Source organism: Zeugodacus cucurbitae, chromosome 5 (assembly GCF_028554725.1).
Source record: "Zeugodacus cucurbitae isolate PBARC_wt_2022May chromosome 5, idZeuCucr1.2, whole genome shotgun sequence".
In the NCBI taxonomy this organism is placed as follows: domain Eukaryota; kingdom Metazoa; phylum Arthropoda; class Insecta; order Diptera; family Tephritidae; genus Zeugodacus; species Zeugodacus cucurbitae.
The window spans coordinates 18986210-19000519 of NC_071670.1; the positions used below are offsets into that span (position 1 = coordinate 18986210).

General features: G+C 37.8%; 3 protein-coding genes and 1 long non-coding RNA gene across 5 annotated transcripts in view; 1 reads left to right on the forward strand and 3 right to left on the reverse strand.

The window, feature by feature from the left end:
• Positions 1-14310, forward strand: part of Flo-2 (flotillin-2) — a 248883-nt gene that overhangs the window by 32774 nt on the left and 201799 nt on the right. The gene's annotated exons all lie outside the window — the stretch shown is intronic.
• On the reverse strand, positions 1834-5174 carry LOC105215174 (glucose dehydrogenase [FAD, quinone]). Its single transcript, XM_011188963.3, has one exon. The coding sequence runs from the start codon at positions 4051-4053 to the stop codon at positions 2191-2193; it is 1863 nt and encodes a 620-aa protein (XP_011187265.1). The 5' UTR covers positions 4054-5174; the 3' UTR covers positions 1834-2190.
• LOC105215173 (glucose dehydrogenase [FAD, quinone]-like) lies at positions 5108-7306 on the reverse strand. The gene has a single exon (XM_011188962.3). It carries the CDS (start codon positions 7120-7122, stop codon positions 5281-5283), a length of 1842 nt encoding a protein of 613 aa, XP_011187264.1. The 5' UTR covers positions 7123-7306; the 3' UTR covers positions 5108-5280.
• LOC114804334 (uncharacterized) lies at positions 9819-10364 on the reverse strand. The gene is made up of 2 exons (XR_003752545.2): positions 10070-10364; positions 9819-9982 (listed from the first exon to the last, which is right to left on the reverse strand). It is a non-coding gene; the product is annotated as an uncharacterized LOC114804334 (long non-coding RNA).

Here is a 14310-nt window from a genome sequence, read left to right on the forward strand (position 1 = left end):
TAATTAAAAAGTGATAACTGACTACATTTAAGCGTAATTTGTTAATTGACCCAATTAAATTATAAATAAGAAACTTTAGAACTAAAAATATAACAACAAAAGAAATTATCAAATTTTAATTGTTTTTTGTTAAAATTATAATTTAATTTGTTAATTGACTCAATTAAAGTATAGTTAAAATAATTTAGAATTAAAGAAACAACAAATAATTAAAAAAGTGTTAATAGACTACATATAATAGTTTTTTTTAATTGACTAAAATGAAATATTAATATATTTATTACAACCAATACTAAAATAACTACTACTACTCTCAGACTTCTAATTATAACAACTTTTGAACTTTTAAATAGCCGCCAAATCGTATTTGTTTACTGCGAAATGCTAGATGACAGTCAGGACTCGATTTTTCATTAGCAAAATATAATTATTTTTTGGAAAACTGTCTACTATTCGATGTGATGACTCACTTTTCGCAAGCCAAATCAATTTAATACAATAATATTATAATTGAGACCAGTTTTTGCCTTTCGCATACCGGCTACTCGATTAACGAGCAGCCTAATCGATTTTTGTTTTTGCTGTTCGTAAGATGTTTGAAAGATTCATCAGCACATTGTTATTTTAATAATAACCTCAACAAAATTTGCAGCATAGACAAAAACTCACAGTGTTGTATTCCAGTTTCAACTCGATTTGTATTCTATTAAAAATTAATGTTGTTAAATAAAATTTTTTTGTGTGGTAAATCAGTCTAAATCAGAGCTTTAATCGAACAAACGCCGGTTAATTGATCAGTTGATTAAGCAGATAAGGAAAGTACTTCAAGGATAGGATAGTGTATACTTCTAGTATGCAGCGACAAAGGAGTTTTGAATATATACTATTTAAGTAAGTTTTAATAACATTATTTTATGGGTCAGTTAGGTTTATTTGGAAAATACGATAACTCAATTAAGATCTTAATTGATTCATTATTTTTTAAACAAAATCATGACACAACAATTAATATAGTTTACCTCTCTGATTTGGCATGACCTTTTTGTATTTAACGGTTACCCTTTAAAAAATATGACAAATCAATTAACACTTTTATAATAAATTCGGAAAACAAATTATCGCCTCTTTAACTAATCAATTAAACTTCAAGTTCCTTAAACAAATGTCATCAAAACGAGTTTATTAGACACCTAAATGACAATCATAAAACTTTTCAGTGGTTCCTCATCACTTCCTATAACGTATTGAGTGGAGTTATTAAAATATTTTTAACAAAGTATATTCAAAACACTCGAAGCACCCTGTATATATTGGCAGAAATAAATTTCATAAATTAGTTATTTATTTCTTTTTATTTCTACAAAATAATTCCCTTTGTACGACAATAAATTTTGTTACACTTGACATCACTTGTATGCCCATCTACGTGACTCAGTACGTTTTTATGCATGCTCACCCTATGCCGTTTGTTAAAATTTTGGCATTTTATGCGAACACCCTCGAAAAAACTCGTTCAGCTGAAATTACGCATAAATTGGCTATACACAATTTCATAATCTTCAAATAAAGTTTGGCGAAAAGCCGCAAAGCGAAGAGTGACAAAGAGTTGTGGTCAATCGAGCGAAACGCTGAAGTTGAATGAAAATGAAATTAAGTTTGCAGACGCCAAAGCAAGTGAATGACCGAAATTTGATTTTCAAATCGAATTCGCTCCGAAACTGAGTCACAAAGCGGACGAATAGCAGCAACAGCAACAGCAGTTAATAATAATAGCACACGCCGAAGGCAACGGACGGACAGCTGTCAATGACAATGTTACAAATACAGTTTAAATACACACACGCTTACAAACATATTTATTATTTACACTTTAAAACTTACAGATTAATTTTCAGTGCACTGACTTTCTTATTTAACTAAAAGTAACAGTAAATATTTAGACTTAGAATGCTTCATTGATGCTCTCAATAATAAACTAAATATTTAAACTCATGGTTTTAACTTATCTGGCAACAAATTTTTCACACTTAAGACTAAAAACTTAATTCGATTTATTTACATTAACTGCTGGCTACGAGTTAGCAAGTGCCCCCACCCTGTCTTACAAGTTACTGTAGTCTCCCTTTGGAAAGCTTGGCATATAAATACAGTTTATGTTCCACTTAAAAGTACTCCAACATTTGCGTTGCGTCACTGCTTGAAGCCGTGATCCTCCTTGATCATATCCGCCGCCTTCTCGGCTATCATGAAGACCGGTCCATTCGGATGGCCAGACATGATTTCTGGCATGATGCTCGCATCGGCCACACGCAGATTCTTTATGCCATAGACACGCAGACGCGGATCCACCACAGCCGCTGGATCGGTAGCCGGGCCCATTTTCGCTGTGCCTGAGTAGTGGTAAATGGTGAAAGTGAAATGGCGTACATGACACTCCCAATAGTCACGGGTGCCGAACTCGATACCCTTACATGTGGGTATTCTGCGGTTCCACACTTTAGCATTGATCTTCTTGAAGCCCGGATAGTTGACCAAACTGATCGCCTTCTGCACGCCACGCACGGAGATGTCGACGTCATACGGATGCGCGTAGTAGTTGGAGTAGATCAGTGGATATTTCTGCGGATCGGTGCTCTTGAGCATGATGCGTCCACGACTTTTGGGACGCAATATCATGGGGAATATCATGAATGCATTGAGTTCTTTGTCTTCGATTTCCGCAAACATGGAGTCGTAGATGAGTTTTTTTAGACCAAAGGCACGTGATATTGCCGGATTGGAAGACATCGAACCGCCTACCAAGAACAGTTCAATATCTGGCCAGCCATCTTTCAGTTGCGGATGATCCAAGTCCCAGAAAGCCATAGCCTCGCAGCCGCCGGGTGAGCCGTAAGGACCTTCTTGCCGATTGAAGCGATTCACCAGCGTTGGATCGGCAAAATCTTCGAAGTGCAACGATGTCGCATTGGTGGTGAACGTGACTGCAGGTGCGGTATGATCTTGCAGATTAAACCCGACGGCTAAGTCCACAATCGGTTTAATGCCTACTTCACGTAAATGCTCAGCAGGTCCAACACCGGAGAGCATGAGCAGCTGCGGTGTATTAATGGCGCCAGCGCTAACGATTACCTCACGGCGTGCGAGTATTTTATGCTCGTGTCCGTCGGTGCGCACAATTATGCCGTAAGCGGTTTTTGTAGTTGGATCGATGAGCACTTTTGTGACTAAAGCGAATTTCTTCACATGCAAATTACGGCGTTTACCCTTGAGCGGATACAAATAGGCGCGATTCGAACTCCAACGCGTTGAATTACGTGTAGTCGTATGCAAATAATTGACGCCATTTTGTATGTGCCCATTGTAGTCACGATGTTCCAAACCATCCTGCTGCGCTGCTTCCATAAATGCCTCGGCAATCTTTGAACGCCAATTCACGTATGACACTTTCACGGGACCATCGCGTCCCACCAAATCCTCATCAGCGTCTGGCACATTAGAACCTTCATATTTCTTGAAATAAGGCAGCACATCACGCCAACTCCAGCCGACATTACCCAGCTCTGCCCAGCGATCGTAGTCGCGTCGATTGCCGCGCGTATACATCATATAATTGAGTACGGACGAGCCGCCCATCACCTTGCCGCGCGGCCAATTGCAACGATTATTGTTCATAGCCAAGCAAGCGCGATCCGAGGGCTGTGTGCGATACTTCCAATTCATTTCGCCCAGCTGTAGAAAATGCGCCACAATGGGCACGTCCATTATAAGACTCTCCGGACCGCCGGCCTCCAGAAGCAACACTTTCCATTTCGGGTTCTCCGACAGACGCGCCGCTATGGCACAACCCGCTGTGCCTGCGCCTACCACAATAAAATCATATTCGTTATCCATTTGCAGGTTATTGTCGTAGTTTTCTAAATTCGCGTCTATCTGCCCGCGACGCAGAAAGTCGAAGGCCTCAAGTATGACATTGCGCTCCTGCGCCCAAGTAAAGGCGCACAGCAGGCAAACTAGCGCAGGTAGTACCAGACGTGGTTGTAGTAAGCAAAACATTTTCGCACACACAATTTTATTATATTTCTTTTTTAAGATTTTGGGGCAAATTTAAAAATTGCACATATTTTATGCTGTGCTCAATAAATTCGCGACACTTTTATGACTACGCGCGCACACAAGTTTCAAAGTTCTACAGTTCTTGCTTAATAATTTTTGTTTTTATTATTTTTTTTGTTCTTTTCAAATTTTTTATTGCACTTTGCACTAGTCCAGTTTTTATTTAACCGATTTCATATGGCTTTTCAAGCCTCTTAACGCTGCCAACGCGTTCTAGCCACTTTGCTTAGGTTTGGTGTTTGTTAGAACCGCGAGCCCGTTGTCTGCGCCGTCTGCAGTGTACCGTCGTGTTCTCGGAAACGCGCGTCTTAACGCCGAGGAATCGTAACTTGGAATGCTTGCCGTTCGGCTGTTGTATGTGGTTTTAATAATCGTAGTGAATAGACGACGCTTGCTGCCTACTCTTCGGCAGTCAGCTTCTTCAACGATTGGCTTGATAAGCGCAAAAAAATCAAAACTAAATAGATCAATGCGAATGCGCGCCAACATCGAACAGGTTGTCCAACAACTTCAAGCTCAGCGTCGACGGCGGCTAACGCGACACGACGCGCGCTGACGTCGACGTACGTAATGACGAAGTGGTTTTTGTAGCAAATTAAGTTGCGCCAGCAGCGACAACGTTGTTGAACTTGCAAGCTCATGCCTTCACACGACACGCCGCTGCCAGTGTCGTTGTGTGTGTCTGTTGGTTTTCGTATATGGCGAATGAAGTGCAAACAGTCGGTGATTTTCTAAGCGCTGTAGCGTGTAACACATGGAAATCTTTGTTCTTTCGCGTTTTCGCTTTCATGCCGTTGCTATCTGACGGTGGACACGTTAACCGCAACACGCAACACAGCGCGCGGTGTAGCGTTGCGCGTCAGTCCACGATTTTAATTGGTTACTGAACTTGTGTGGCGCTTTTTCGACCTCGACGGCGCAAAGAATAACCGAAGTGACAATACTGAATACTACACAAACACAATAGAGCGTTGGTTGAAGCAATTAATCTGCAGTTGTTTTAAGTAGTTGCTACCACAAATCTTATAACTTAAAGTAGGTTTATTTCCCTAACGACAGCGTCCCTTAAATACCTGAGATAAATTTGCTAAGAATTGCTTAACTATGACAAACATTTATTCATTTTTAATATCTTCGCCTACTTCCACACACGTGTCACTTATCAACTCAAATGTAGTTGTGATCCTGCTTAATCATATCCGCCGCCTTCTCAGCTATCATAAACACCGGTCCATTGGGATGTCCCGCTATAATCTCTGGCATAATGCTGGCATCCACCACACGCAAACGCTGCACGCCATAAACTCGCAATCTCGGATCAACCACAGCCGCTGGATCTGTCGACGGTCCCATTTTCGCTGTGCCCGAGTAGTGGTAAATAGTGAAAGTGAAATGCCTCACATAGCATTCCCAGTAAGCGCGCGATCTGTAAGGCACTTGCGCACAACCGGGCATCACGCGTTCTAACACGCGCGCATTTATTGCTTTGAATGCGGGTTTCTCAATCAAACTAATTGTCTTCAGCACGCCGCGCACTGCTATATCCAAATCGTCCGGATGTGCAAAGTAGTTGGCGTACAAAAGTGGGTATTTGAAGGGATCACTACTTTTAAGCATTACGCGTCCACGGCTCTTTGGACGCAATATCATGGGAAATATCATGAAACCATCGCTCTTCACATTACCGAACATGGTATTATACGTGTCCGGTTGTATGCCGAATGCGCGCAGCGTAGCTGGATTTTCATCGAAAGAACCGGCTAATTGAAACATTTCCAAGTCGGGCCAACCATCTTCTAAGTATGGCTGTCCGAGATCCCAGAAGGCAATCGCTTCCACAGCGCCGGGTAAACCGAAAACGCCCTTGCCATCTATATATTTCATTATATTGCTGGTTTCAAAGTAATCTGTCGTTCTGATAGAACTAACATTTGCGGTGAACGAAACCGCGGGTGCAATGTGATCCTGCAGATTGTACCCGACGGCTAAATCCACAATTGGCTTAATGCCCACATCGCGTAAATGCTGCGCAGGACCAATACCGGAGAGCATAAGCAGCTGTGGTGTGTTGATAGCGCCTGCACTCAGTATCACCTCGCGTCTTGCGCGCACCTGATAGGATTGACCGCCAATGCTTAGCACCACCCCGTACGCGGTATTCGTGCGCGGTTCAATCAACACTTTAGTAACTAATGTGTTCTTTTTCACATGCAAATTGGCGCGCTTGCCTTTATGCGGATAGAGGTACGCGCGATTTGAGCTCCAGCGCATACCATTATGTATTGTGGCCTGTAGATAGGACACACCAGTTTGTATGCGCCCATTGTAGTCACGATACTTCAAGCCATCCTCCTGTGCTGCTTGCACAAACGCCGCCGATATTTGTGAACGCCAGCCCGGATAACCGATTTTCACTGGTCCTTGGCGTCCCACGTAGTCTCGTTCAGCATTGGGTATTTCGGAGCCTTCGAATTTGCGAAAATATGGCAACACGTCGCGGTAGCTCCAACCCTCATTGCCTAACGCTGCCCAGTGATCATAGTCGCGCCGGTTGCCACGTGTGTACATCATGTAGTTGAGCACCGAGGAACCGCCCATGACTTTACCGCGCGGCCAATTACAACGACGGTTATTCATTGCGAGACAATACTTGTCCGACGGCTGCGTGCGATAGTTCCAATTGATTTCGGTCAATTGCAGGAAATGTGCTAGGATTGGTATATCCATCGCCATATTTTCAGGACCACCAGCCTCAATGAGCAGCACCTTCCAAGCGGGATTCTCCGACAAACGCGCTGCGAGCGTACAACCCGCCGTACCCGCACCGACGACAATGAAATCATACTCATTTAAGAGCTGCACATTATCGTCCACATGCTCGATATTTAAATCGCTTTGGCCACGTCGCAAAAATTCGAATAACGTCGTTATGATATTACCGCGTTGCGCATGCGAAACGCGACCGACTATTGTGAGTACAAATACAATTAACACAAGTCGCGTCCACATCGTAGCCTTAGCTTTTATTGAACTATTGCGGTCTATTGTTTTCGAAATTTATTAAATTCATTAAGCGCAATTTATATGGGTCACACTGCACCGTATATTTTGATATTTCGTATTTCAGCGCACGCGCGTTTTGGAGTGCTCCGTAAGCCGTGTGTGGATGCGCCACTGTTCCGCGCAATTCTGTGCCACTTAACCGGCCGGTTACTCCATATAAAGATTCAAATGTTATAAAGTTGATTAGAATATCTGTGTAGAAAACGAAAGCGCTTTCATATACAACAGTATATGTATATTTGATGTAAGCAGTTAAGCTTATATAAATCGGCGCATTTGTATTGTCATGCTCATCGTTGAGAGGTCGCTTACAAGCGCTCTAACGTGTAATGGTTCATTGAACGCAATATTTGCTCTCTTAACTTCTAGCGTATTTTAAGTTGTGAAACATAAAGCTTTTAAAATTGACATTTAGCAAGCAAAGGATTAGTTGGCACAGTGGCATGAAAGTGTTGAAATCACACGTCAATTAGTTTTTTTCTTTTATATTAATTTTGAATTCTAGCATCCTATCATAAAGCGCATTCTTGCTTTCGTTCACACAAAAAATGTTGCTCCATTTCATCACTAGACCTTTTTCCATCAACATGATACACATTTGTATAATCGTTGTGCAGTAGTTAGGCTACCTTTAGAACATCTATTTTTAGTTGAAGTTTAGTGTCTAGTTTAAATGAACTGAAATTATATCTGTCTTTCGATTTCAGATGTTCAAACAAACGGACATTACTAGTGATCCTGCGCGCTAACATGTCTTCAGACGCAGGCGCAATTGTGTTGTCTTTGTTGAAGTAATAATTAAATCTACGTAATACATTTTTGAACCCTTAATTTTGATTACCGCCATATTTTATATTTTATTAATTCTATTTTTTCTTCAAGTTATAAATATTTACAAAAGGTTTTGTTTGAGTCAATATTGTGTATGTAAATTTTATGACAAGAAAGCAGCGCGTAAAGATAGTGACCGAAATGGCCAATCGTAGACAGCTTATGTCTGCCTCAAACATTTGACGCTCTCATTTCGAACTGAAAATTCAATGAGTTCAATGGTAAAGAAAAAGTGTGAGAAAAGTAGTAATTCAGTGCTATTTTCATCGGCAGTATCTTTAAACCAAATGCTAGATATTACAACGTTTATTTTTTTTTTCCTTTTTTAATACACGATCATAGAACTATCTCCAAATGTAGGTAATAATAAATTTTTTAATAAAAGAATATTCTCTATAATATTTTTATTTACTTTCTTAATTTTAATATAATGTTTTAGTTTTTTAATATACTTTTTTTTTATTGCTTATATATATATTTTTTTTTATTTTATATGTATTACTTTTAAATAATTTTTTTAATGAGTCTCTGTATTTTCTTTCTATTTTACTTATTTTTAACTTTGTATTAAAATTTGCTCCTTGAAATATTCGATTTTTCAAATATTAAGGCACTCTTAAACACTGTGCAGCTAATAGAAAGCTTGTACCTTTGTACCTATTTGCTGTTTTAGAGCATTTACACTCTTTTCTCTCGTTTACATGCGCTCAGCAAAACGCAAAAGCAAAAAATAATAACAAATACAAATACAAGCGTTAGCTTTGTTTTGTTACTTTTGTTTTCACGAGTGTCAATGTCATGGTCAGCACTCAGATCGGCGCTAGCGCTGCGGCGGCTGCCACTTACTGTGAGTCGTCTTTTTTGTTGTTGCAGACGTGTTTTAACACAGTATTTAAGGTATCCGCTTGCTCGCTTAATTTGTATGCACAGTTTGATTAAAAATTACTTTCATACGGACTTTTGCATTTGTGTGTGTGTTTTTGTTGTAAATGACGGCTCTCATTCTAAATCTAGTTTATTTTTTTTTTTTCAATAAACATTCTCAAATTAAGGAGTGTTGTAGCAATGAATAATTCGTGCTAAAAACTGCTGTTGGGATTCCTTGATGTGTTGGCCTTGAGTGTGGTGATTCTTCTTTGTAAGAATTATCCATGATGTGCGAATTTTTTTATTCAGCTGGATATCATATTTACTTACTCCTTTTGCGCACATTTGTGTGACACACGTAGGATTTCAACGAGCTTGCGACCAACCTAAAAACCATTTGCTTGTTGGCAATTTACCATTAACATTATCATAAAAGATAATGACTACTCATCGGATCGTCCACAACAAAGACAAATTACGTAAATGGCTTGACAAATACAGATTCATATATACAGGGTGCGCCAACTTTTATGTCATTAACGTAAAGTCGTATAAGTTTTGGAAAAAACGAGAGTTGAGAATTTTTTGGTCTCTAGTTACGATTTGGTTTATATCGCTCGTTGAGAATTACAAAAATCTGTGTTATGAGTGCAAGCTGCGCCTTCGTCATATTGATATATGTATGTATAAGCATTGAATATGTTTTAAAAACCCTGTATGGTCCTGCTAAATTATCTGACACATTTAAATATTATCTAAAGCACACGAATTGAGAAAACACTCCCAAATATCAGTCATAATAGCTTATTAAAGTTGAACCTGTGACATAAGACAATAACACAACACAATAAAAAATAAAAAAACAGACAGAAATTAGAACAAAGCACCAATTTACATACATAAAATACAATAGATAGACATGATACAAATAAAAAAAATATATATACATATGTATATACGCTTTATATAAATAAAAAACAATTTTTATTTCACAACTTAGAAATTTGAAATGTTTATTGCCTTGATGCTCGACTTTTGTTCTCGCATAGCACTAATAATAATAACATCTAAGGCTTTATGTGGAATGAATTTGTTCATACCACGAAAGCTTAAATTAAATACATAATATATAAATAATTAATAAAAAAAGTTAATTATTACTAATATTTAATAGTTATTTTTTATTAACGCTTACGAGTTCAAATGTAGTTGTGGTCCTGCTTAATCATGTTTTCTGCTTTCTCAGCTAGCTTTGACATAGGTCCATTAGGATGTCTAGCCATAATCACTAGTATTATGCTGGCATTCACCACACGCAACTGCTGGTATCCATATCCATAGCTAAATGTTCGGGCGGCTTCGATGAGCAGCACCTTCCAAGTGGGATTCTCCGACAAACGCGCTGCGAGCGTACAACCCGCCGTATCTGCACCGACGACACTGTACTTAATCGGTCGGTGATTTTATATGGAGATTCTAAAATTATAAAAGTTTTGTATAGCTGAGTATAAAATGTGATGGCTGTAAAAATTATAGCCTATATATATAAGAATTTATGGTGAACAGTTGTAGAAATATGTTTCATAAGCGCACTATATATGCAATATATATCAACTAATATTTAATTGTGAGTGAGAGCTAATAAAGCAAATGTTTAATAAAGGATTAGCTGTCACAGTGATATGACGATGTAACACAGTGTTTGCTTATATGACGATATTTACATAAACATATAAGCTGCAAAGAAAGCAAAAGGTGTTCCTCACAAAGACCGAGTTCAAACGAGTATACTATCGTCGCATATTATCGGCAGATTCTCTTTGCGTTAATATTGGAATATTGTGTTCAACAACTCTATTACCGCTGAGAACATCAAAAAAAGCGCTAAATGGTTTTCAAAGGCCCGATAGTTAACCGTGATAGCTGACATTAAAAAAGGTTGTTAGACATTTGAACGTTTACGTTTCGGGAAATCCATGATTTCACTGTAATCCAAGTAAAAAAACACGCAACCGCCAAATGATAATGTTGCAGTTTTTGGTGTATAGCATTGTTGGAATATTTTAAAGACGGAATTACGCAAAATATCTGCATTTTAAGCTGATGAAAGAAAATAATGATGATGGTAAAAGTGTAACAGCTTCCGCATCCATGATACCTTATGGATCTGGCTCATACTGATCTTATTATGTTCTCAGACCACAGACGAATGCTATCTGGAAATATATTTACCGTCCTCTCATTAAGGATCAATAAATCTTAATTTAAAGTGTGATCCATTTCGAGGTTCCCTAGTTTTTAAAGAAAAAAAAAAAAACAGAAAATTCAAATTTAATAGGAAATGTTTATTTTCCTTCGAAAGAACATTCTTTGACATTTACTTTTTAAAGATTATGTCTTTCAAATGTTGGGCGTTCCGTTGAGTCCAATTTTCGCTGACTCGTTCGATCATTTCGACTGATAACTGGTCAATGACACTCGTGATGTTCTGCTCCAAGGCCTGAATCGAAGCGGGGTTGTCCGCATAGACCTTAGACTTTACATATCCCACAATCGGCCGGCCCAAAACCTGAAATTATCTGCTTACCGAAGTGTTCTCTCAATAAACCATTGATTGATGCGATATGTGGGAAGTGGCGCCGTCTTGTTGAAAACAAGTGTCGATCATGGCATACGTAAGCCCGAGTTGCTCCGAACGGCGACGAAGAGTAATTCTACTTGGATCACCCGATAGTTCTTATCCAATAACAGTTTCGTTCATCATAGTTTTATTCTTGAATTAAGTTCTCTTTTGCTCCTATATTGACGTCACATCAGCAAATGCTTATAAAAAAACTCAAGTAACGCTTTTCTGATAGCAGAAAGCTTTAACCCTTTTTTTAATAAATCTCACAGAGTTCCGGCGTATTTGTCGCATTTATTCAAATCTTTTATTCTTACGACTATTTAAATTTGTTATGTTAATTTAGTTACCCTACAACTTACAATAAAAGTTTCTTGTAAATCTGGGTAATCCTAAAATTACATAAGCTAAGTCAGAAGTTCCAAACGATAATCGTTCTATTTATTTTTGTGGAATATTATTAATATAGACCGGTATTTCCCGCATTACATCTTTATCACCCCTCCTTCCCTCCAATTACAAATGATTCTGGTGAATTTTTGCGGTTTCTACGATTTACAAAGCTCATCGTGTTTTGAAACCGACGCAACGAAATCTAACGAATATAAATGATGCTTAAACTTAAACTAAACCTTGCTGTGAATTTCTTAATTGTTTTGCATGTAATTTGCGCGCTTTAATGACACAGCCGTAGACGTATAGTCCATGCGGTCCGACAATCGGGCGAACGACGAAATTGTTGTTCGTGACCAACTTGCAGAATTTTACAATTACAATAATCTGTCAAATCATACTACAGCAACAACAACAAATAATTCATATAAATGTCAACAAACAATGGCGAATTTTGTAATAGTCACTCTGTGCTTGGACTAACGGATGTGCATGAAGCTTACACACACTTATGAGGGTGCGCGCATGTGTGCATATTTTATTGTATTGTGAATCACCACCCACACACATGCATAGGCCCGCATATAATTAAGTTTAATGCCACACAAATTCTTTCCCCTCTGTGAGGCCGCTGTGTGGCACTAATAATGCATATGGGTTTGCGGTAGCACAGTGTGTTCACAATAATTATACATTTGCCATTTCATTTACAATGGCTCAAAGTAAACAACTATGTGCGGACACTAATGTGCGACATGCATGCATAGAATTATTGATTGAGTCAACTTCGAATGACAAGGAAATTTCAAAATGAAGTAGTCAAATAGTTTTTGCGTTCTTTATCATGACAGCTACAATTTGCATGTAAATTTCAGCGACATAAAGTGAATGTATAAAAGAGCAAACTCTAAAATATTACAAATTGTTGAAATTTATCTTGTTAGTCAATCATGCCAAATAAATTTGCATAAAAATGCGAAAAAACAACATTGTATGTTATGTTGAGTAATGAAATGTATTTCTACACTCACCTTAAAGGGTGAATTTGGATTTTTCAAATTCCTTATTTGAAAATACTAGGGAAGTTAAACCTTTTTAAATGTCAATTATTGTAGAGTTATTGCATAAAATTGAAATATTAATTACCATTTATTAAAAAAAAATATTTTTCAGAACATCGAAAAGATTAATAATATAAATACATATATTGTTAATTTTTCATTACAACACCTTACGATTTTTTTTACAAAAAATATATTGAATAAGAAGCATCTGAATAATATATAAAATAACTTTAAAAAAATTAAAAATACAAAAAAAAACGAATGTTTTCAATGAAAAAAATTTGTTTAATTTGTAATCATATAATATAACATAATAAATGTTTAAAAAATTCGAATTTTCAGAATAAAACTGATTTTATAAAAAACAGGTAAGGAAAGGCTAAGTTCGTGTGGAACCGAACATTTTATACTCTCGCTATTCATTGATATAGTTTTTTTTAAGATAACACACAACTTGACACATATATTCGGCATAAAGTCCAATAGAATAACGAAAATCATCATACATAGTATATGAGGGTTGAGTTAATTCCTGGACTGATTTCACTATTAAGCACATCGTATTTTTGAAAAACCTATAATTAGGTATATACGAGCTAGGGGAAGTTATGAACCGATTTTAACCATTTTTGGTACAGAGACACACTATTAAAAGAAAGAGACCCTAAGGCACTGAGTTCTTCATATTCGATATCCGGGAATCGAAAAGTTATAGTCCGATTTCAAAAACTTTTTTCACAAGTTATGGTCTGTTATGCAAAGTTTTATTACACTATTTTCATTGATTCGCTATGCATATATTATAAAGTGAAGGAATGAGATCGAATTCAAAATTGAGTTATATGGCAAGTAATTGTGGTTGGGAACCGATTTCACCCATTTTCCACACGTGTCATCAGGATGTCAAGGAAATGGTATATACCGAATTTTATTGAAATCGGTCGAGTAGTTCCTGGTGGTTCCCTTACATACCCCATCATACACCACGAAAATAGTGAAAATCGGATAATAACCACGCGCACTACCCATACAAAGGTTATGTTGAAAATTACTAAAAGTGCGAATAACATTGGATTCCACAAAAAAATTACATTCAAATATGCCCCTATCTAGTGAGATCCTTTGTACCAAAGTTAACTGTATAACTTTATTTATAGCTCAGTTGTGACACTTTATGGGTTTTCGGTTTTCGCCGTTTTGTGGGCGTGGCAGTGGACCGATTTCGACCATCCTCTCACGGTGTCGATGAATATTTGTACCAAGTTTCGTCAAAATATCTTAATTTTTACTCAAGTTACATCTTGCACAGACGGACAGACATCCGGATTTCAAATCTACTTGTCACCCTGATCACTT